This window comes from Stomoxys calcitrans, chromosome 4 (genome assembly GCF_963082655.1).
Source record: "Stomoxys calcitrans chromosome 4, idStoCalc2.1, whole genome shotgun sequence".
Classification (NCBI taxonomy): Eukaryota; Metazoa; Arthropoda; class Insecta; order Diptera; family Muscidae; genus Stomoxys; species Stomoxys calcitrans.
Genome location: NC_081555.1, coordinates 44,808,432 through 44,832,490, shown reverse-complemented (window position 1 = coordinate 44,832,490; position 24,059 = coordinate 44,808,432). Strand labels below are relative to the sequence as shown.

At 40.6% G+C, this 24,059-nt stretch overlaps 2 protein-coding genes across 2 annotated transcripts; both read left to right on the top strand.

The window, feature by feature from the left end:
• The first annotated feature begins 15,992 nt into the window (after positions 1–15,992).
• LOC131996872 (uncharacterized) lies at positions 15,993–23,756 on the top strand. The gene is made up of 2 exons (XM_059367045.1): positions 15,993–16,158; positions 22,449–23,756. Exon 2 carries the CDS (start codon positions 22,453–22,455, stop codon positions 23,497–23,499), a length of 1,047 nt encoding a protein of 348 aa, XP_059223028.1. The 5' UTR covers positions 15,993–16,158; positions 22,449–22,452; the 3' UTR covers positions 23,500–23,756.
• LOC131996911 (uncharacterized) lies at positions 17,129–22,427 on the top strand. The gene has a single exon (XM_059367110.1). The coding sequence runs from the start codon at positions 17,211–17,213 to the stop codon at positions 22,425–22,427; it is 5,217 nt and encodes a 1,738-aa protein (XP_059223093.1). The 5' UTR covers positions 17,129–17,210.
• Positions 23,757–24,059: the final 303 nt, after the last annotated feature.

Genomic DNA, 24,059 nt, shown 5'->3' with positions numbered 1-24,059 from the left:
TAGACACTTAAACGCACACGCACACGCACATACGCCCACACGTACGTTTGTTATTGTGATACTCGTTATGAACAAAATCAGCACTTAAGATTTATGTTCGAATTGAATTATATTTTCAAATGTAGAACAATCAGGTGTATTTAAATACTTATGGCCTACAGTAGTTTTGCGGACTCATAGAAGGAAGCAAAAATGTAAAAAAGAACAAAACTTTAAAGAAGACAGAAATTTAAAGAAACCGAAGATATCGAGATGAAAAAGTTTCTCTCAAAAACCCATGTCCAAACCGAAACGGCAGCAGACGACATGAGACAGAGTAAAGACAACGGAGGACGTGTTGAGGCTTTTGATTTATTTATTTTATTGATTTATTTATGTTATAACTAAATTACAAATATAATACAAGCTCTGACTACACAAGTTCTAAGCTTGAGAATATAAAGAAGGAAATTTAATTGAAAAGTTTGTATAAGTATTTATGAGAATTGAGGCATTTGATAAAAAAAAACTCATTTTACACATAATATGATGGAACCCTCGGAAACACCGGAATATTGGAATAATGAGATTAATCGAAGACTTATCTTTACAGAATTTATGGTAAATGAAGATTTGAAGAGCTTCTAACTGTTTAAGTCACCCCGAACTGCTGGAATATTTCCGGCGTTACTACAGAAAGAGGCGAACTATATGCGCCTCATCTGGCCACTATTTTCACAGCGTGCCTAAGTCTTGCATATACTCCGAAAACCTGGCAAGGGTGGTTTTTAAACCGAAGCCCGGAAAAGCATGTTATGCGACACCAAAGGCCTACAGACCTATAAGCCTAACATACTTTGTACTCAAAACCATGGAACGTATTGTGGGTACCATGATAAAGAGTAAAACAACCAGCGAAATGCTCAAATATAAACAGCATGCCTATGTCAAGGGAAAGTCCGTGGAGACTGCCCTGCACGAGACTGTGCATACAATAGAAGAATCCTTCGATCCCAAGATTTACACATTGGCGATATGCACTAACATCGAGGGGGCTTTTAACAATGCGCGGATCGACACGTTGATCCAATCCTTAGACCAGTTCCGGGTGTATCGGGTCCTTAGAGACTGGATAAACCATATGCTAAGGAACCGGTGGATATATTGTGGATGCCATGACATAAATATTGGGTTGCCCAAGAAGTAATTGCGGATTTTTCATATAGTCGGCGTTGACAAATTTTTTCACATCTTGTGACTCTGTAATTGCGTTCTTTCTTCTGTCAGTTATCAGCTGTTACTTTTAGCTTGCTTTAGAAAAAAAGTGTATTTGATTTAAGTTCATTCCAAGTTTTATTAAAAATGCATTTACTTTGTTTTAAAAAATTCGCAATTACTTTTTGGGCAACCCAATATAAGGAAGAAAGTGGCACAGGGTATTTTATCGCCACTCCTATGGGTGAACAAGATAAATAACCAATTACGTATGCTGACTAAGGAGGGATTTAAGCCCGACGAACCAGCTATGGAGAAAGGCCGAAAGAGTCTTGCAGATGGCATACGTCTAGGCTAAGCATAGACGGCCCAATGTTAACCCAGAAAAGCACTGTCGACGGGCTAAAGGCTCGAAGTGGGGCCTGAATCCGAGGACAGTCCACTGGCTCTACTAAAACGTGATTCGACCAATACTTATGCCTCAGTAGTTTGGTGCAGTGCGAAGAAAAACAAGTAAAAGTGTCCTAAAATCGGCTGGGCCGAATCTTAAATACCCTCCACCATGGATCGCATTTGTCGAGTTCTTTTCCCGGCATCTCTTCTTAGGCAAAACAAGTAAAAGCGTGCTAAGTTCGGCCGGACCGAATCTTAAATACCCTCCACCATGGATCGCATTTGTCGAGTTCTTTTCCCGGCATCTCTTCTTAGGCAAAAAAAGGATATAGGAAAAGATTTCCTCTGCTATCGTGCCGATATCAAGATATGGTCCGGTTCGGACCACAATTAAGTTATATGTTGGAGATCTGTGTAAAACGGTAGCAAATGCGCCCTTTGGGGGCTCAAGAATTAAAATAGAGAGACCGATTTATATGTGAGCTGTATCAGGCTATAGACCAATTCAGACCATAACAAGCACATATGTTGATGGTAATGAGAGGAACCGTCGTACAAAATTTCAGGCAAATCGGATAATAATTGCGACTACTAGAGGCTCAAGAAGTCGAGATCCCACGTCAGTTTGTATGGCAGCTACATCAGGTTATGAACCGATTTGAACCTTATTTGTCACAGTGGTTAAAAGTCATAATAGAATACGTCATGCAAAATTTCAGCCAAATCAGATAGGAATTGCGCCCTCAAGAAGCTCAAGAAGTCAAGACTCAAGATCGGTTTATATGGCAGCTATATCAGGTTATGGACCGATTTGAACCTAAATTAGCACAGTTGTTGAAAATTTCAATATTGCATTCCAATCGGATAATGCAAAATTGCATTCCAATCGGATAATAATTGCGCCCTCAAGAGGCTCAAGAAGTCAAGATCCAAGATCGGTTTATATGGCAGCTATATCAAGTTATGGACCGATTTTAATCATACCTGGCGCAATTGTTGGATATCATAACAAAACATGTCGTGCAAAATTTCATTCCAATCGGATAAGAATCGCACCCTCTAGAGGCTCAAGAAGTCAAGATCCCACATCAGGTTACATGGCAGCTACATCAGGTTATGAACCGATTTGAACCTTATTTGGCACAGTTGCTAAAAGTCATAATAGAATACGTCATGCAAAGTTTCAGCCAAATCGGAGAGGAATTACGCCCTCTAGAGGCCGATATGGCCCATTTACAATCCCAACCGACCTACAATAAAAATAAGTATTTGTGCAAAATTTCAAGCGCCTAGCTTTACTCCTTCGAAAGTTAGCGTGCTTTCGACAGACAGACGGACGGACAGACGGACGTACAGACGAACGGTCCTGGCTAGATCGACATAAAATGTCACGACGATCAATAATATATATATACTATATGGGGTCTCAGACAAATTTTTCGAGTAGTAACAAAAACAGAATGACGAAATTAGTATTCCCCCATCCAATGGTGGAGGGTTTAAAAAGTGCAATGTAAGGATTATAAAACAGGTTCAGAGAACATGTTGTCTTAACATAGGCGGAGCTTTAAGGACCACGCCCACTATGGCCCTAAAACCGATTTGGATCGATTTGGACCGTACTTAGCACAGTTGTTGGAAGTCAAAACAAAACATTTTATACTAAATTTTAGTCAAATCAGACAAAAATTTATGGGGTCTTAGACGAATAATTCGAGGTGTTACAAACGAAATGAGTAGATTAGTATACCCCCATCCCATGATGGTGGGTATAGAAATAGGGGTTCACGCATAATCATATGCCTCCTTCACACAAACTTGGGGCATTGGCACATCAGCTGCTCGACAGTCTTAGACTCCTCCTCATCCACACACATCCTGCAGAAGTTCTTCTTATCTCGAGCCTATCGCAATATCAGCGAATTGACATTGCAATGGCAGCTCATGACTCCCAAGAACAGCTCAAGGTGGAACCTCTTCTGCCCCTGGACATTGGACTTCCCCCCTCCAGGTCTGCTTATTTTCATGTATAAGCTGCCACCATCCAAAACAGCCAGCACAGGAAGGAGTTTCCCAAAGCCTTAGCACTCGCAGAAACCATCCATGATCCAAACATTGCAAGTTCTTCAGCCACCTCGTTCCTCTTTTTTTAATCGACAAGCGGTTATCAATATCAAATATTACGACTAAAGCTAAGAAAATTTGTCCAAAAAACCATGGATCGAAAATCAAAATCGATATTCCAGTTTTAAACGAAACATTCCACCCAACGGTTAACAACTTTATATGGGAGCTATATTCAAATCTGATTGTTTCATATTAAATGTTGTGCAAGTTGGTTCAGAATTATGGTTACTACGTCGATATACGTGTAAATAAGGTGATATATTTAATTGGGAACAATATCAAAATCTGAACCTTTAAGCCAAAAAATTGATATGTGAAAAATTTAGTGATGATTGGATAAGAATCAGCCTTTTCCAGAGGCGCTATCGAAATAACATCACATCCAAGGTCCTGAGAACAGCATAAACCTCTGGCTTAATAACAGTTAACAGCTCCAGAATTCATTATGATTTCTTATCTCCTAGGAACCTAACAAAATCCTCTGTCCCAGTGTCCCGTGTCCCCATCCAGAGTGGATCTATCTATGTAGACTGATGTAGCTGAGAAGGCCGTGATACATTCTGACCAAAGCTCCCCCTTCAGTAGGACAACTGTCAACTTCGAAGAAAGATCAGCTCTGCACATAGTCCGTCGCGTCGCCTATGCTACATAGCAGTTCCACTACAGCGATCTCTCGCAGAAATGGCGAATGCTAAATGCGAAGAGCGCCTTGTTGCTAACTCCCTTGGACGAAGGGACTATGGGACACATACAAGTGCTTAAATCTCAGACCAAGTAGCGCATTCAAGTCGTACCTCGGAGCACTCCTCCTCGCCCCCGATATCAGCACACTGATCAGACCGATTTCGTGGTTTTTTTATGAACATGCGATACTTTGCATCTTCATCAAAAAACCGCGAAATCTTCCCATATCCATGACCCGATGCCATACCAAGTACCAATAGGTGAGAATCGGTCTAAGCACAGCAGAGTACATCTAGTGGACCGTTCCTGATTTAAGTCTCCAACTCCTCCCTAACGAGTTGCGATAAACGTAGTGCGCATTCTGCCAACGATTGACTCTCTCCTCAGTGTTCCTTCTCCAGTTCAAAACCTTGTCGAATTCTGGCGAGAATATCAGAAACAAGTAAAAGCATGCTAAGTTCGGCCGGGTCAAATTTTATATACCCTCCACCATGGACCGCATTTGTCGAGTTCTTGCCACGGTATCTCTTTTTAGGCAAACAAAGGATAAAAAAAATAATTGCTATGTTATTGGAACAATATCAAGTAATGGTTCGTTTCGGACCATAAATGAACTGAATATTGGAGACCATAGTAGAAGTCATTGTGTAAAATTTCAGTCAAAACTACAATAGTAAGAATTGCGCACTTTAGAGGCTGAGCTGCATTAGGCTACAAAACGATTCATGCCATATTCGACATGTATGTCAAAGGTCATGAGAGAAGCCGTTGTACGAAATTTTAGCCAAATCGGGTAATACTTGCGCCCTTTAGAGGTTCAAGAAGTCAAGTTCCCATATTGGTTTATATGGCAGCTATATCAGGTTCTAGACCGATTTCAACTTTACTCAGCACAGTTGTTGGAAGTCATAATAAAACACCTCATGCAAATTTTCAGCCAAATCGGATAATACTTGCGTCCTCTAGTGGCTCAAGAAGTCAAGACCCAATATAGGTTTATATGACAGCTATATCAGGTTATGGACCGATTTCAACTATACTCAGCACAGTTGTTGGAAGTCATAATAAAACACCTCTTGCAAAATTTCAGCCAAATCGGATAAGAATTGTGCCCTTTAGCGGCTCAAGAAGTCAAGACCCCGGATCGGTTTATATGGCAGCTATATCAGGTTATAGACCGATTTGAACTATTCTTAGCACAGTTGTTGAAAATCATAATCAAACACATGCAAAATTTCAGCCAAATCGGATAAGAATTGTGCCCTCTAGCGGCTCAAGAAGTCAAGATCCCAGATCGGTTTATATGGCAGCTATATCAAAACGTGGACTGATATAGCCCATTCAGGTACATTCATTTTGTCATTCCGTTTGCAACACATCGAAATATCCATTTCCGACCCTATAAATTCTATATATATAAATATATATTCTTGATCAACGTAAAAATCTAAGACGATCTAGACATGTCCGTCCGTCTGTCTGTTGAAATCACGCAACACTCTTTAAAAATAGAGATATTGAACTGAAATTTTGCAAAGATTCTTTTTTTGTCCATAAGCAGGTTAAGTTCGAAGATGGGCTATATCAGACTATATCTTGATATAGCCCCCATATAAACCGATCCGCCGATTAAGGGTCTTAGGCCCATAAAAGCCACATTTATTATCCGATTTTGCTGAAATTTGAGACAGTGAGTTGTGTTGGGCCCCCCAATATCCTCCGTCAATTTGGCTCAGATCGGTCCAAATTTGGATATAGCTGCCATATAGACCGATACTCCGATTTAGGGCCTTGGGCCCATAAAAGCCACATTTATTATCCGATTTTGCTGAAATTTTGGATAGTGAGTTGCGTTCGGCCCTTCAACACCCTTCGTCAATTTGGCTCTGATCGGTCCAGGTTCGCATATAGCTGTCATATATACCGATCCTCGGATTTAGGGTCTTGGGCCCATAAAAGCCACATTTATTATCCGATTTTGCTGAAATTTGGAACAGTGAGTGGCCTTCGGCCCTTTGACATCTTTTTTCTATTTGGCCCTGATCGGTTCAGTTTTGGATATAGCTGCCATATAGACCGATCCTCCGATTTATGGTCTTAGGCCCATAAAAGCCACATTTATTATCCGATTTTGCTGAAATTTTAGACAGTGAGTTGCGTTGAGCCCTTCGACATCATTCGTCAATTTGGTTAAGATCGGTCCTGATTTGGATATAGTTGCTATATCTACCGATCCTCATGTTTAGGGTCTTGGGCCCATAAAAGCCACATTTATTATCCGATTTTGCTGAAATTTTGGACAGTGAGTGGCCTTAGGCCCTTTGACAACTTTCTTCTATTTGGCCCTGATCGGTTCAGATTTGGATATAGCTGCCATACAGACCGATCTCTCGATTTAAGGTTTTGGACCCATAAAATGCGCATTTATTGTCCGATGTTGCCGAAATTTGGGACATTGAGTTGCGTTGGGCCCTTCGATATTTCTCTTCAGTTTGCCTCAGATCGGTCCAGATTTGGATATAGCTGCCATATAGGCAGATCTCTCGATTGAACAATGACTTGTACTTATAAGCATTTGGTCTAAATCGGATGATATTTCTATATAGCTGCTATGGGGCATAAGGTATTCATTTTCACCGGATTTTGACGAAATGTGGTTCACATATATATCCGAGGTGGTGGGTATCCAAAGTTCGGCCCGGCCGAACTTAACGCCTTTTTACTTGTTTTTTTACAAACAGACAACTAGGTTGTATTTTAAGCCACTGCGATAAAACTGAATCCAAGTTAAGTAAGTGATTAAGGGATTGAGGAAAGAAAATCTGTCTATATAGGAGTTTTACAGAAATGTTATCTTTCCAATAGCCTAATGTACGATAACCATAGACAGACAGATGGACATAGTGGAAGATCTGAAAATGTTTGGTCTAGCCCCGGCTAAATTGCTTCAAATAAGACTCGGACATCTGGTGGTAAATTCTCCGAATCCGCAGCTCTACAAGATTCAATGGCAAATTTCCCCAAGAACATTTCACTGAGGAACTAAACTAAATACCACTAAACTTCTCATGAAAGTTCTCATTAAGGTACAGGGTATATTTTTCTGATATCAATGAGTGCAGTCCGATTAAAGTTTTGCTCAATGATAAAGGGCCTCCATTTTTACGCCGAGTCCGAACGGCGTGCCGCATAGCGGTACCACTTGGTAGAGAAGTTTTAAAACGGCAGGATACTTCACAAGGTAGCCAGAACTAGTAAAGGGATAACCACCGTTGAAAATTTAAGCACAGGCGTTCGGCGTAATAGGCGGACATGCTAGCCTCTGCGCTACGGTGGCCTCATTTAGAAACAGCGGCATATATCACTCATACCAAAACGTTGAATTCAGAATGCCGCAAAGCAAAACACCTACTAGAATAATTTTACATGGCTGAATACTTCACAAATAGCGCCAGCATTAGAGAGAAGATAACTAATGCTGAAAATGTTGTTCCAAATTTCTTTTCAGCACTCTATTCCAGGCTAATGTTTGCGCCACGGTGGCCAAAAAAGAGTCAATTCATTTTGATTGTTTGGTCAAAGTATGCTTCTGTTTACAATACGAAAATTCCACTGTTCATTTACTGCTTGGTGCTTTACAACTCACAGCGTTAAAATTTCTCCATTGAGAGGCAAGCTTATGAATATCAATTATGAATTTAATATTATAAATTAAAGGGTCTGCCACTTGGTGTGATTTTATGAGGAACCCTAAATGTACCAACTAAGCTTCGCTTAAAAAAAATATTTACCAGGAAATCGTTTACACAGATGAGATACCCAAAGGAGATACCCTATGTACTGCGACTGTATAGATTTCAACTTTGGCATATGAATAATTTCTGCATAATTACTTTGTGTTATGGTGCTCTCTATTTCAGTGCCATCAACTAGGGAGCGGCCATTTTTCATGAAAAATTATATTCTCAATAAGTGCTGGCAATGTACTGCTAATGCTGCAACTGAAATGTTGAAGTTTCCACCTCATTGTTTGCGTTCAACCTGCGTATTTGGTTGTTCCCCAATTTGGGAAACTAGTAGACTTACCCCCACCACCACCACGCACTCAGCAGCTAGGCCCCGGGGAGTTTTAGTACATCCTTGGCGAGATGAGAGGGTGGGCGTTTTAATTTCTCTAATACCTTTTAAGTTGTAAAGCAAATATCTGCACCAATGTTTCCAGAAAGAATGAAATGTTTAAATAACGCAGAAGAAAAAAAAAAAATGCGGAAGATTAAAAACACGACCGGTGGCATTAGGAGCATTTATAAATAAACTAATAGTTTTACAACATTGGCAGCAGCTCCAAGACGAAAACAACAACAACAACAACAACAACAACAAAAAGGGCTAAGATCTGGCACGTTCATTGCTCGAAAGCAAAAGCAAATTGAAAACGTAAACACCAGAGCCAAGAAGAAAATAAATTCAACAGCAACAGCAGCAACAAGGAAAACCGAAAACGAATGCGAAGAATAGCTGCATTTGATGTTAGTCTTAATTAAACGACAACTGCAGCGACATCTGTTGAACCAAAGAAATTATACAAAAGCTTCCAATGAAACTAATGATAAAATCCCCCAAAGAACATCACCAACAACAACAACAGCAGCAGCAGCTACAATAAAGGCAGCAGCCACAAAGCAAATCTACTGCTTCAAAATAAATCCCAAATCACATGTACAAGTACACGAATATCTGGCAAGTGTCAGGCATAGACATCTAAACAGGCATACATACCAAATATCCTGGGCTGGGAATGCTGTAGCTAGACCAAAGAATCACAGAGGAAAAGCAAAGAATCTGGTAAGCATAAAATTGACGTAAATTTGTTTTACCAGTACTCAAAATGGGAGGTATAGTTAATGGTAAGACGATAGTCAACCGAATAGCCGACACCCCGACCTTCTCGTTTACATCTGCCTAACCTAGGACTAAACCAAATGGCAAACAGCGCCTGCCAAAACCATGTTAACTATGAGGGAGGATATAGAAGATAATTCAATAGAGACCAAAGCAACAAGGGCCCCACAGATCTGGAACATCTATAAGGTTAGGATAAAACAAGTAAAAGCGTGCTAAGTTCGGCCGGGCCGAATCTTATATACCCCCCAACCAAGAAACGCATTCGTCGAGTTCTTTTCCCGATGTCTCTTTTTAGGCAAACAAAGGAAAGAGAAGGATAAAAGAAAAGAATTGCTATGCTTTTGGAGCTATATCAAGTTATGGTCCGATTCGGACCATAATGGAATGAATGTTGGGGACCATTGTAGAGGTAATTGTGTAAAATTTCAGCCAAGTCGAATAATAATTGCGCCCTTTAGGGCCTCAAAATGTAAAATAGGGAGATCGTTATATAGGGAAGCTTTATTAGGCTATACACAGATTCAAACCATATTTGACACATATGTTGAAGTTCATAGAAGAAACCGTTTTACAAAATTTCACCCAAATCAGATAATAATTGCGGCCTCTAGAGGCCCAAGAAGTCGAGATCCCAGATCGGTTTATATGGCAGCTATATCAAGTTATGAACCGATCTTAACAGCGAAATCGGATAAGATATGCGCCCTCTAGAGGCTCCAGAATTCAAGACCTCAGATCGGTTTATATGACAGCTATATCAGGCTATAGACCGATTTGGACCATAATTAGCACAGTTGTTGGAAACCATAACAAAACACCTCATGCAAAATTTCAGCGAAATCGGATAGGATTTGCGCCCTCTAGAGGCTCAAGAAGTCAAGACATCAGGTTATGCACCGATTTCACCCAAGTCTAATAAGAATTGCGTCCTCTAGAGACTCAAGAAGTCAAGATCCCAGATCGGTTTATACGGCAGCTTTATCAGGTTATGAACCGATTTGAACTATACTTTTTACAGTTGTTGAAAGTCATAACAAAACACCTCATGCAAAATTTCAGCGAAATCGGATAGGATTTGCGCCCTCTAGAGGCTCAAGAAGTCAAGACCCCAGATCGGTTTATGTGGCAGCTATATCAGGTTATAGACCGATTTAAATCATACATTGCACAGTTGTTAAAAGTCATAACAAAACACGTCGTTCAAAATTTCAGCCAAAACAGATAGGAATTGCGCCCTCTAGAGTCTCAAGAAGTCAAGACCCCAGATTGGTTTATATGAAAGCTATATCCGGTTATAAACCGATTTCAACCAAATTTAGCATAATTGTTGGAAATCATAACAAAACAGCTCAGCCAAATCGGAAAAAAATTGCGCCCTCTAGAATTTCAAGAAATCAAGCTCAAACAAGTAAGAGTGTGCTAAGTTTGGCCGGGCCAAATCTTACATATCCTCCACAATGGATCGCATTTGTCGAGTTCTATGCGCGGTATCCCTTTTTAGGCAAACAAAAAATATTGAATAAGGACTGTTATTCTATTGGAGCTATATCAAGGTATAGTCTGATTCGGACCGTAAATGAATGCTTAACATTGTACAAGTCAATGTGTAATATTTCAGATCATTCGGATAAGAATTGCGCCTTGTAGGGGCTCAAGAAGCAAAATCGGGAGATCGGTTTATATGGGAGCTGTATCGAGCTATTGATCGATTCAGACCATATTAGACACGTATTTTGAAAGTCATGAGAGAAGCCGTTGTACAAAATTTCAACCAAATCGGATAATAATTGCGGCCTCTAGAGGTTCAAGAAGTCAAGATCCCAGATCGGTTTATATGGCAGCTATATCAGGTTATAAACCGATTTGAACTATACTTTGCACACTTGTTGAAAGTCATAACAAAACACCTCATGCAAAATTTCAGCGAAATCGGATAGGATTTGCGCCCTCTAGAGGCTCCAGAAATCAAGACCCCAGATCAGTTTATATGACAGCTATATAAGGCTATAGACCGATCTGGACCATAATTACCACTGTTGTTGGAAACCATAATAAAACACCTCATGCAAAATTTCAGCGAAATCGAATAGGATTTGCGCCCTCTAGAGGCTCAATAAGTCAAGACCCCAGATCGCTATATATATGACAGCTACATCAGGTTATGCACCGATTTCACCCAAGTTTAATAAGAATTGCGTCCTCTAGTGGCTCAAGAAGTCAAGATTCGAGATCGGTTTATATGGCAGCTATATCAGGTTATAGACCGATTTAAATCATACATTGCACAGTTGTTAAAAGTCATAACAAAACACGTCGTGCTAAATTTCAGCCAAAATAGATAGGAATTGCGCCCTCTAGAGGCTAAAGAAATCAAGACCCCAGATCGGTATATATGACAGCTATATCAGGTTAAGGACCGATTTCAACCAAATTAAGGACAATTGTTGGAAAACATAGCAAAACACCTCATGCAAAATTTCAGCCAAATCGGATAAAAATTGCGCCCTCTAGAAGCTCAAGAAATCAATCTCAAACAAGTAAGAGAGTGCTAAGTTCGGCCAGGCCGAATCGTATATACCCTCCACCATGGATCGCATATATCGAGTTCTATGCGCGGTGTCCCTTTTTAGGCAAGCGAAGAATATTGAATAAGAACTTTTATGATATTGGAGTTATATAAAGTTAAAGTCCGATTCAGACCATAAATGAATGCTGAACATTGTAAAAGTCATTGTGTAATGTTTCAGTTCATTCCGATAAGAACTGCGCCCTTGTAGGGGCTCAAGAAGCAAACTCGGGAGATAGGTTTATATGGGAGCTGAATCAAACTATTGATTGATTTAGACCATAATAGACACTTATGTTGAAGGTCACGAGAGAAGCCGTTGTACAAAATTTCTGCCAAATCGGATGAGAACTGCGCCCTCTAGAGGCTCAAGAAGTCAAGATCCAAGATCGGTTTATATGACAGCTATAACAGATTATGAACCGATTTGTATCATACTTAACAAAATTGTGGGAATTGATACCAAAACACTACGTGCCAAATTTCAGTCAAATCGGATGAGAATTGCACCCTCTAGAGGCTCAAGAAGTCAAGATCCAAGATCGGTTTATATGACAGCTATACCAAATTATGAACCGAATTGAACCATAGTAAAAGCAGTTTTTGGCAGTTATAACAGAACACCACGTGCAAAATTTTAGTGAAATCGGACGAGAAATCCGCCCTCTAGAGGCTCAAGAAGTCAAGATTCCAGATCGGTTTATATGGCAACTATATCAGTTATGTACCGATTTGCGCCATACTTAGCACAGTTGTTGGAAGTAATACCAAAACAACACATGCAAAATGTCAAATCGGATGAGAATTGGACCCTCTAGAGGCTCAAGAAGTCAAGACCCAAGATCGGTTTATATGGCAGCTATATCAAAACATGGACCGATTTGAACTATGGTAAACGGAGATGTTGGTAGTGAGACCAAAACACCACGTGCAAAATTTCAGTCCCATCGGACCAGAATTGGGCTTGCTACAGACCCAAGATCGATTTATATGACAGCTATATCAAAACATGGACTGATTTGGCCCATTTACAATCCCAACCGACCTACACTAATAACAAGTATTTATGCAAAATTTCAAGCGGCTAGCTTTACTCCTTCGAAAGTTAGCGTGCTTTCGACAGACAGACGACGGACGGACACGGCCAGATGTCATGACAATCAAGAACATATATACTTTATGGGGTCTCAGACGCATATTTCGAGGTGTTACAAACAGAATGACGAAATAAGTATGCCCCCATCCTATGGTGGAGGGTATAACAAGTAAAAGCTTGCTTAGTTCGGCCGGGCATAATCTCATATACTTCATTTCAGCCAAATCGTATATTTTCGCACAGTTATTGGAAATCATAACAAACCACCTCATGCTAAATTTCAGGCAAATCGGATAAGTATTACGCCCTCCAGTGGCTTAAGAAGTCAAGGTCCAAGATCGGTTTATATGGCAGCTATATCAAAACATGGACCGATATGGCCCATTTGTGCAAAATTTCAAGCGGATAGCTTTACTCCTTCGAAGTTAGCGTGCTTTCGACAGACTGACGGACGGCCGGACAGACGGACGGACAGACGGACGGACAGACGGACGGACAGACGGACGGACGGACAGACGGATGGACAGACGGACGGACAGACGGATGGACAGACGGACGGACAGACGGATGGACGGACGGACAGACATGGCTAGATTGGCTTAGAATGTCATGACGATCAAGAATATATATACATAGCGGGGTCTTAGACGCATATTTCGAGGAGTTACAAACAGAATGACGAAATCAGTATACCCCCATCCTACGGTGGAGGGTATAAAAAAAGCTATTGTTATGAGTTACCAAGATTTTGCCCAGCTGAACTAAGCCTTATTGTACTTGCTTCGTATTCAAGCATATATAGGTTTAAGCTCGTAAAATTGCCAAATATCATTTTACTATGGTGTTAAGCAAGGATAAAGCCAATAATAACTTTTTCAAATTAGTTTGTTAAAGGAAAAATAGACTTTTATCTGTTTGTGAATACAAAACAAAAAGAAACACACTTTACCTATTTTCGGTATTTGGAGCTCTTTTAAATGTTTGTGAATAAGGCTGTACAATATGAAGTTAACATTTCATCAGCATTTAATTTTACTGGCTGCATTTGCTTTGGTTTAAAACGACAAAATGTGTTGACTGCTTAAACCCACATGGTTTTTTTCCGTCCAGTGTTCATTTAATATTGGAATGCTCACATTCCTCAAAATGTCCACTCATATTCATCGAGTTCACAGTTAAGCGTAAAAATAACAAAAACTCAGGCAAACCACATAATGTTTGCATTGCTCCATATTCATACAGTCTGCCATGAATGCATGTGAAAATATTTGCATTCGAAAGCAAGGCAACTTTCGCGGTCACATAAGTTAATACCAGTTCTGCAAAACGATACCATAGACGATAGGAAACTTTTTTTTTTTTTTTTCTAATATGCATACATATATGCAAATGATTCAATGTGGCATCAGCTAGGACATTTTTTTTTGTGAAATTCGTCTGTTGGGTTGTGGATTGAAATTTAACTATTATGTAAACTGAAATATTCTATGGGATCCTTTTCCCTATTTGCTCCTCACTCACAGTCTCCTTTAATGAGCACATTATCGATTACAAGGTATATCTTGTGGAAGAGATATGCGGTCGATCATTATATTGCAATATTTGATGTTGGATAGGTAAATTGAAAACGAGTAAACGCGTGCCAAGTTCGGGCGGGCCGAATCTTGGAAACCCACCACCATGGATTCTGCTAAAAATTTATACAAAATAAATTAAGTTGAAGGACATAATTTTATTCTATATACCAAACTTCTGTCAAACCAGCGAAAATTTAAGCTTCTAGGAACTGAACAAAGATGATAGGTAGACCGGTGTACATATCAGGTTTGAACCGTATTTGGCACAATTGTTGTCATAACAGAACACCGCATGCAAAATTTATACCAAATTGGACAAAAATTGCGGGTCAAGAAGGCAAATCAGGAGATCGGCTTATATGAGAGCTACATCGGATTATTGACCAATTTAATCCGTACTTGACACGGTTGTTGGAAGTCATGACGGAATACTACATGCAAATTTTCAGCCAAATCAGACAAAAGTTGCGGCTTCCAGGAGCTCAAGAAGTCAAATCGGGAGACCGGTTTCTATGGGAGCTATATTAGGTTATAGACCGATTTACACCATACCTACCACAGTTGTTGAAAATCATAAAAGAACACTGCATGCAAAATTTCAGTCCAATCGGACAAAAATTGGGGCTTATAAGGACTTAAGAACTAAAATCGGAAGATCGGTTTATATGGGAGCTATATCAGGCTATAAACCGATTAGAAGCTTACTTGACACAGTTGTTGGAAGTCATGGCGGAAAACCTACCTAAGTGCCGGTATCTGTTAGACGCGAAAGTCGGGCAATGACAAAGGAAATGCTCCAACGTCTCATCATCTTCCCCGCATGCCCTACATATGCTTTCACTTGCCGCACCGATTTTACTTAAGAGAGCTGGTAGTCCTATGCTTCCCGTTATGATACCAATAGCTATACTGACCTTCTTCATACCTCCGTTCAATAATAGCCTCGTCTTCTCACGATCTGGATCCCCCCATAGGATTTTCGGCGCCCTACCGACCGTTTCGCTGATTAACAATGTTGCTGCGCATTCGACGCCCACTCCCTTAACTCGGACTACGTCGACCCGAAAGGCTTCGGGTTAACCATGTGTTCACGTTCGTGCTGTGGCGTGGTTTGGTCTGCTCTGTGATTTTGATAGCAACCCCGATTTTGGTTTTGAAGTGGCCACTATGTCTTCAGGCGTGGGATATTTCTTCTAATCGTTGCTTACATGGCGCACTCGCTGGATTAGTTTAAGGAAATTATGAATGTTTTGTAATTAAATAGTTACTAGTTGCTATGATCGTTGAAGTGGACGGACGTATATTCTTCAAATAAACAAATTTGTTAATTTCGCTGAATTTGAAACCGCTGCTTGTTATTTCCGACGCGAAAAAGTGAAACACGTTTAAGTTTCCTGGTTTTGGCACGCGCACTAAATAACCGTGTATTATTAAAAGAACCCTTTTTTTTGCCTGGTTTGCCTTTGTTGGTTCCAGTGGTGTTCCACCAGTGTTTGGTTTAATTGTTGTTGGGATTTTGCCCTTTTGTTTTGCCGCGTAACATAGGTCCTTCGAACCGGATACGTTGGAATACGAGGATCACTTTTAATCTCTCCCACAGATTTTGGCCAAATCAGGTAATATTATCGGTTTATTGGTGCGTACTAACCTTTTTATTAACAAAAGTAAAGTTGTTAATAAAATTTATTTGTTGTTGAGTACCCCATTTTTTAATCCTAAAAGGTGTGGATCTGGCAACGACGTCACAGCTGATCGACGTATTGATACAAAATACCAACAAATAACATTAAATTACTCGTTGGTCTTCTTCTTGTTATTCTGCTTTATTTTGGTTTTTCGCTTTGGAGCAAAATTTCTTTGTTGAATGTTTAATTAAAACAAAGACATACCGCAAAATAAAGGAGAAATATAAAAAAAAAAAAAAATATTAATAATAACAAATCTAATTGGTGCCTGTGCAAGATAAATGGTTGTGTTTTTATTTTTCATTTATCTTTGTTGACAGCTGTTGACATTTTGTACTGTTGGTAAAGGAGACTTCTAATAACAAGTTGCTTCGTCCATTACTTTTGGTTTTGGTTTGCATTGAATTTGTTATAATTAAATTGCTATTTTAGTAAAATTTCGCTGTTTTTGGTTGGAAGTGCTACAATTGCAACCAGTGTTTTTAATTCTTGTATGGAAAAGAGTTATTTTTTATATTTTTATCTAGCCGAAGAATTTTCGTTTGTCCACATTCTTTTTAGCAAGCTGTCTAAGTAAAGTGGAGACGTATAATCAGAAGTTGATTCGTCCTTCTCATATATTTCACTTGTATTTCGTGGACAATTATTTAATTTGCTATTTTCCACAAGTTTCGCTATACTTGGATAATTTAGCAAGGCCTTGGTGAGCGTTTTGGGAAAAGTGCTTCAGTGAAAATAGCATACCCCTATATATTATTGTGGAAATTTTTTTTCTTTTTCTTTGCTAACAATCGGTCTTCGTTTTACATACCTGACATTCTCTGTAGTAAGAGACTTATCATAAGAAGTTGATTCGTCCCGCAATTTTATTTAATTGGTAATTATTTTTTATTTGTGGCTTCCTTGCTAGTTTTCACCAAATTTCGTTGCCCTCGGACATTTATCGGGATTCGGTGATCAGTTTGGTCTTGTTTAGGTGAAACATGGCAGAGTCGAAATTTTTCATTAAATTTAGGAAACTTGTGGCAGTATTCCTCGATTTCGAGAATGAATACAATGCTATGAACAACGACGATCATACCATGTTTACTGTGGAACTGCGGAAGGCAGAACTTAACAGGCTTTGGAATAGGATAAACACAGCTTATGAGAGTTTCAGTGTTGAATGCGATGGGTCGGAGAATGAAGAAGAGGCTTCACGTTTATATAGGCAGTGTAGAGAAGCCTACATCAGTTGTGCAGCACAAATGGGTGAGTTGTCCCAGTCATTCGCTAACCATTCCACTTTGTCGTCAACAATGGCTAGTCCTCACCAAGTCCAACGGAGAGAACCTTTGGAAAATAGATTTTTGGACCATCGTTTGCGTTTGCCACCCTGCACCACTGAAGTTTTTCACGGTGACTACTTGTCATGGCCTTCGTTTAGAGATATGTTTACAGCCGTATACATTGATTGTAAATCCATTACACCTGTTGAGAAGCTGTTCTATTTGCGTCAAAGTACTCAGGGGGAGGCTTTGGAAATAGTTAAAAAATCCCCTTTGACGAATGATGGGTTTGAGAACGCATGGTCCAATCTTAAAAGTCGATATGAGAACAAGAGAATATTGGTCAATAGTCAGTTGAAGATTCTTTTTAATCTTGGATCGGTTAAATCCGAGTCAGCAGGGGAGATAAATCGCCTTCAGCGGGACATCAATAATTGTATTACCGCTTTGAAATTGCATGAAATCGATATACACAGTTGGGATCCAATTTTTGTATTTTTGTGCTCAACCAAGTTACCAACTAATACTTTATCGCTTTGGGAGCAGACTGTTAGAAATAAGACGGAGATTTCAAAGTGGTCGGATCTGGACGATTTTCTGACAGCTAGATTCCAGTCTTTGGAAACAGTGTATGACCTGACACATTCCCATGAGGTTAAACCGACGGATACAAAGGATTCTCACGAAGCTTCCCGGTCCAGCAGCAAGGTAAAGTCGTACCAGACTAATATGGATAAAAGATTGTGTTTTGTGTGTTCACAAGATCATGTTGTGAAGTCCTGCCCAAGGTTTTTAGAAATGAATCAAGAGCAAAGGTTTATTACTGTGAAAAGGAATAATCTTTGTTTGAATTGCTTCAGCAGTAATCATAAGCTAAATCAGTGTACAAGCAAATTTAGTTGCTCGAAATGCAAATTGAGGCATCACACTCTCTTGCATAAAGAATCTAGACAGCTGGATACTGAAGACATGGTGAATTTGGAGGCTCAGCCTGGTACGAGTCGGTTTGCGGCCCAGAACGCTGCGAGTGATGAATCCAGGGTACAAAATTGTTTCGTATCTACTCGGAAGCAGGTGCTTTTGGGGACGGCCATTGTTCACATTGAGGTTAATGGAACTGTTTTCTCGGCAAGGGCGTTGATTGATTCTGGCTCTCAGGCTACATTTATTTCCGAGAAACTACAACGACGACTTAATCTCCCTGTAAGAAAGGTCAATGCCAGGGTGTCAGGTTTAAATAATGCATTAGCGGGATCAGCGGAGAAACAATGTGAATTTTCTTTGAAGTCTCCTCATAATGTGGGTTTTGAGGTGCAAGTTTCTAGTTTAGTTCTGCCACGATTAACGGGACGTCTGCCTGGTCACACTCTTGACATTCCAGATTCCTTTTCGTTGGGCGATCTTCCTTTGGCCGACCCGAAATTCGGTAGGAGTGATCAAGTGGACATATTAATTGGCGGTGATATCTATCCTCAGATCTTGCTGGGTGGTGTTCGGCAAAACGTACTCGGGTCTCTTGTGGCCCAGGAAACTATTTTTGGCTGGATACTTACAGAGCCGATTTCTGACTCAAGTCCTGGGACATTTACTACCTGTGTCTCATTTTGCACTGCGGTCGAGCTAGACAGGCTTTTGGAGAGATTTTGGTTATTAGAGGAACCACCCAAGGTTTTCAAATACAGTCCAGATGATGAATATTGTGAAGACGTCTACAAAAGTACTACTACAAGGTTGCCGGATGGTCGATATGTTGTATCGCTACCTTTTAGACCTCAATTTGCAAATGGGAAGGGTCTTGGTCTTTCCAGGACGAAGGCGTATCGCCAGTTTTTGAGAAATGAGGTGTCATTGTGTAATAAACCGGAATTTAAGTCCACATATGACGGTGTCCTTGATGAATATGTGCTATTAGGCCATATGACGGAGATCCCTAAAATTCAAGAGGATTTGAATTCTTTTTATCTTCCCCATCATGCAGTAATTAAACCTGAGAGCACTTCCACAAAGGTAAGGGTAGTCTTTAATGCCTCTTGTAAAACTTCCACCGGCTTGAGTTTAAACGACACTTTGTACCCTGGTCCCATTCTGCAAAATGACCTAATGTTGTTGATAATACGATGGCGTTTTTATCGGTTTGTTTTTAATGGGGACATCGAGAAGATGTACCGTCAAATTTGGCTACATAAGGAACATACAAGATTCCGGAGAATAGTTTTTCGCAAGGATCCCAAGGCTGTTTTAAAAGATTTTGAGTTAAAAACTGTGACATTTGGTGTTAATTGTGCACCATTTTTGGCCATTAGAACCCTGTTACAGTTGGCCTCAGATGTTGAGAAGGAGCTGCCTTTGGCAGCTAAGATATTGCGTCATATGATGTATGTGGATGATGCTCTCGCGGGAGCACACGAAGTGACACTGGCTATAGCGGCTAGGGACCAATTGATTCAAGCCTTGTCCTCTGCTGGGTTTTCTATGAGGAAGTGGACCGCGAATGATGAAAAAATTCTGCAGGGATTACCATCTGGCCACCGTCTTAGTGAGAATTTTTTGGAAATCGAAGACGAGAGTAATGCCAAGACGTTGGGTATAAGGTGGAACGCCAAGGGTGATTTCTTCTATTTTTCAGTCAAGCCAATTCAAATGAAGCTGAATTTTACGAAAAGAGAAGTTTTATCTATAATTGCCAGCTTATTTGATCCTGCTGGTTGGCTTGGTCCCGTTATTGTTGTTGCCAAGATCTTGATGCAGCAGATTTGGGGTGAAGGAATTGGTTGGGATCAGGAATTGACTGAGAGGAGCCACAATATGTGGAATCAGTTTATTTGTGACTATGTGTCATTGAATCACATTAGGATTCCAAGGTGGGTGGGGTTTCACCCTAGCGCTCAAGTAGAACTTCATGGATTTTCGGACGCTTCAGAAAAGGCTTATGGAGCTTGCATTTATGTACGAGTTGTGGATGGTGGATCCGTACAGGCTCATTTATTACTGGCTAAATCGAGGGTAGCCCCTCTGAAGATTGTTTCGCTGCCGAGGTTAGAACTTTGCGGAGCTCTTTTGTTGGCAGATTTAATGGGAGTCGTTAGAACCGATTTGTGTTTAGATGAGAAGAACACTAAATTTTATTGTTGGTCCGACTCTATGATTGTTCTTGCTTGGCTCCAAAAACCACCTAGCTCATGGACGACCTTTGTTGCAAATAGGGTGTCGAAAATTCTTGATAAGGTTGGAAAGGACAACTGGAGACATGTCCGATCAGAGTGTAATCCTGCTGACCTGATTAGCAGGGGTGTTCGCCCTCAAGATCTTATAGATGAGACCCTATGGTGGCAGGGACCGTCTTGGCTACAATCTCCTAATAGCCAGTGGGACAAGAGCAACGTTGACTTTGCTACAGAGGAGGAGGAACGGAAGGTGAAACTCTTCTCAACTTTCATTAAGGATTATGAGGAAATTCTTGACAGGTTCTCATCCTATGCCAGGGCATTGCGTGTAATGGCTTATGTTTTTCGGTTCATTGACTGTTTAAATGGCCGGAGGAATTTTTCGCAGACATCAGTGAGTTCGGAGGAGCTCCAGCTTTCGAAAGAACGTCTGGTTGTTGTTGCCCAAAAGGTTTATTTCACTGACGATTACTATAGATTGTTGAATAATCAATCGATTTCAAATAGAAGTCATTTACTTTGCTTAAACCCATTTATTGATCCGAAGGGCCTGATGCGCGTTGGCGGCCGGCTGGATAATGCCACTTCTCTGTCGTATAGTGAAAAGCATCCTTTGATTTTGCCCTATAACTGTAGAATATCGAGGCTTCTGATAGTCTTCGTACATCAAATGACGCTGCATGGTGGTAATCAATTGATGCTTAGAGTTTTGAGAACGGAATTTTGGATACCCCGGGTTAAGAATTTGATTCGATGGGCCATAAATCGTTGTAGAATTTGTTCAATAATGGCAAAAAAGACACGTTGTCAGTTAATGGCGTCTTTGCCAGTCTCTAGAACAATACTTGACAGGGCCTTTACTCGAACTGGTGTGGATTTCGCAGGGCCATATGATATAAAGAACTATACAGGTCGAGCATGTTTGATAACGAAAGGATACGTGTGTCTTTTTATATGTTTTGCCACAAGGGCTGTCCATTTAGAAGCAGTTAGTGACTTATCGTCAACAACCTTCTTGGCAGCTTTCTCCCGTTTTGTTTCCCGCCGGGGTTGCCCCAAGGAAATGTATTCGGACAACGGCACTAATTTCGTTGGAGCTTCGAAGACTTTGAAATCCGAGTTTCGGGAATTTCTTAAGGTGATTGGCCCTCAACTAACGGGATCATATGCGACACAGGGCATCAGTTGGCATTTTAATCCAGCAAGCGCACCACATATGGGCGGTTTGTGGGAGGCTGGAGTGAAATCTTTCAAGCATCACTTTAGAAGAATAGCGGGTAGTCTTAAATACACCTTCGAAGAATTTTCAACACTCTTGGCCCGTATTGAGGCTTGCCTAAATTCGCGGCCACTTTGTCCTATATCTGATGATGTATCTTGTTTGGACGCGCTGACACCAGGACATTTTTTGATAGGTGGGCCCATTTTAGCTCCCCCCGAACCAGACATTCGAGAGACACCTGAATCAATTGTCAACCGTTGGCAAAGGGTTAAGGCTTTAAATCAGCTCTTGTGTCTCCGGTGGAAGAATGAATACTTGAAGGAACTAACGAGAAGAAATAAGTGGAAAAATCCTGACGACAATGTGAAAGTGGAGGATATGGTAGTTATTAAGGAGGACAACATCCCACCGAATGAATGGAGATTAGGTCGTGTCACTAAGGTGTTACCAGGCGTCGATCAGCTGGTGCGTGTTGTAGAGGTCAAGACCGAACGTGGCCCGATAGTGAGGCCAGTAGTAAAACTGGTCGTCCTACCCTCTAATTAGAACTTATTTACTTTATTTTAGAATCATGGTTAAAGCAAAAAAATACAATGTCGACAATCGGGCCGGCAAAAAACGCATAGTTTGCCGTGTTTGCCTTAAGGACCACCCTCTGCGATTCTGTCGTAAGTTTTTGGATATGGATTATGCGGAACGAATGAAAATTATTTCGATATATCAGCATTGCGCTGGATGCCTAGCACATGATCATACATGGCGCACATGTGAAAGTACTGGCAAGTGTCGCAAATGTGGCGATATGCATCACACGCTTCTACACAAACCTGGACCTCGTTCGTCCACTGTGATGGCGTATCATGATGGTGCTAGGCAAGGACCACAACCTTCGTCCAAGACCCCGTCGAAGAAGGGACCTCGTCCGTCCCAATCTTCACATCAGCATGATGGACCTAGTTCGTCCAGACGTGCAACCAATAGGGGACCTAGTTCGTCCCGCGGTAATCGGCACAAGAGACCTAGTTCGTCTCAACATGCCCCCAAGGACAAACCTTCGAAGGAGGTAGTACCTTTCGATGAACGGAGGCGTAAGCCGTACAAAGGTAAAAATGAGATGTCAACAGAGGTAATTCCGGCATACTGCCTACGAGAGACCATACTGCTGAAAGCGACCGCTGTAATAAAGATAGTTTGTGGGGATCGCTACATACATGAACGAGCCGTAATTGACCCAAGCATTGAGAGTTCTATTGTAGCTGAGTCTTTGGTAAGTCGAATGGGTCAAAGGGTGGTCCGAGTCGGAAACAAGACAAGATGTCTTCTTCAAATTCGAGGCAATCACGGGATGTCGGCAACAGTCGAAACATATGCTGAAGTGCGTCGTAATCACACAGTTGTGACTCCAAAGAAGTCCATTGATGTACGAATTGTTGATGAGTTTCCTGGTTTGCAATTGGCAGACGAGCATTTTTATACCTCAGCACCTGTGAGTATCACGTTGGGAGGAGATTTGTACCCAAAAATAATGCGGAATGGGGTCTTTGGTGGTGCACTGGGAAAACCTCTGGCACAATTCACAATTTTTGGATATGTGATATCAGGTTCTTACACTCCCTAGTTTCCTGTAAGACATCATGTATATGCTTTAACCATGGTACGATATAATACAATATTTTAAACCATTGCAGCCTACTTCAATTGGATTTTTTTCTCACTTCGGAACTTGGTGATTTGTTGGATTTTGAATTTTGATTTTTTTTTTCACATGAATGAATTTTGAAAATGCTGTTTTTTGTGTAATATAGTTGAATTGCCTCATGAATTAAATATGAAATCAATGTGCTTTTTCTAGTTGGCACTGATGTGAACAACGCATTAATTCTTTTTTTCTTTTTGCTGTTTTATTTTCCTTGCCTTTCGAGTTATTTTCAGAGCTTTCGGATACCGCAAGACTGAAAGGTGGCCGGGATGTTCACGTTCGTGCTGTGGCGTGGTTTGGTCTGCTCTGTGATTTTGATAGCAACCCCGATTTTGGTTTTGAAGTGGCCACTATGTCTTCAGGCGTGGGATATTTCTTCTAATCGTTGCTTACATGGCGCACTCGCTGGATTAGTTTAAGGAAATTATGAATGTTTTGTAATTAAATAGTTACTAGTTGCTATGATCGTTGAAGTGGAC

Excerpts from the sequence above, each read along its gene's own strand:
- LOC131996911 (XM_059367110.1), top strand. The coding sequence starts at position 17,211 with ATGGCAGAGTCGAAATTTTTCATTAAATTTAGGAAACTTGTGGCAGTA.
- LOC131996872 (XM_059367045.1), top strand. The coding sequence starts at position 22,453 with ATGGTTAAAGCAAAAAAATACAATGTCGACAATCGGGCCGGCAAAAAA.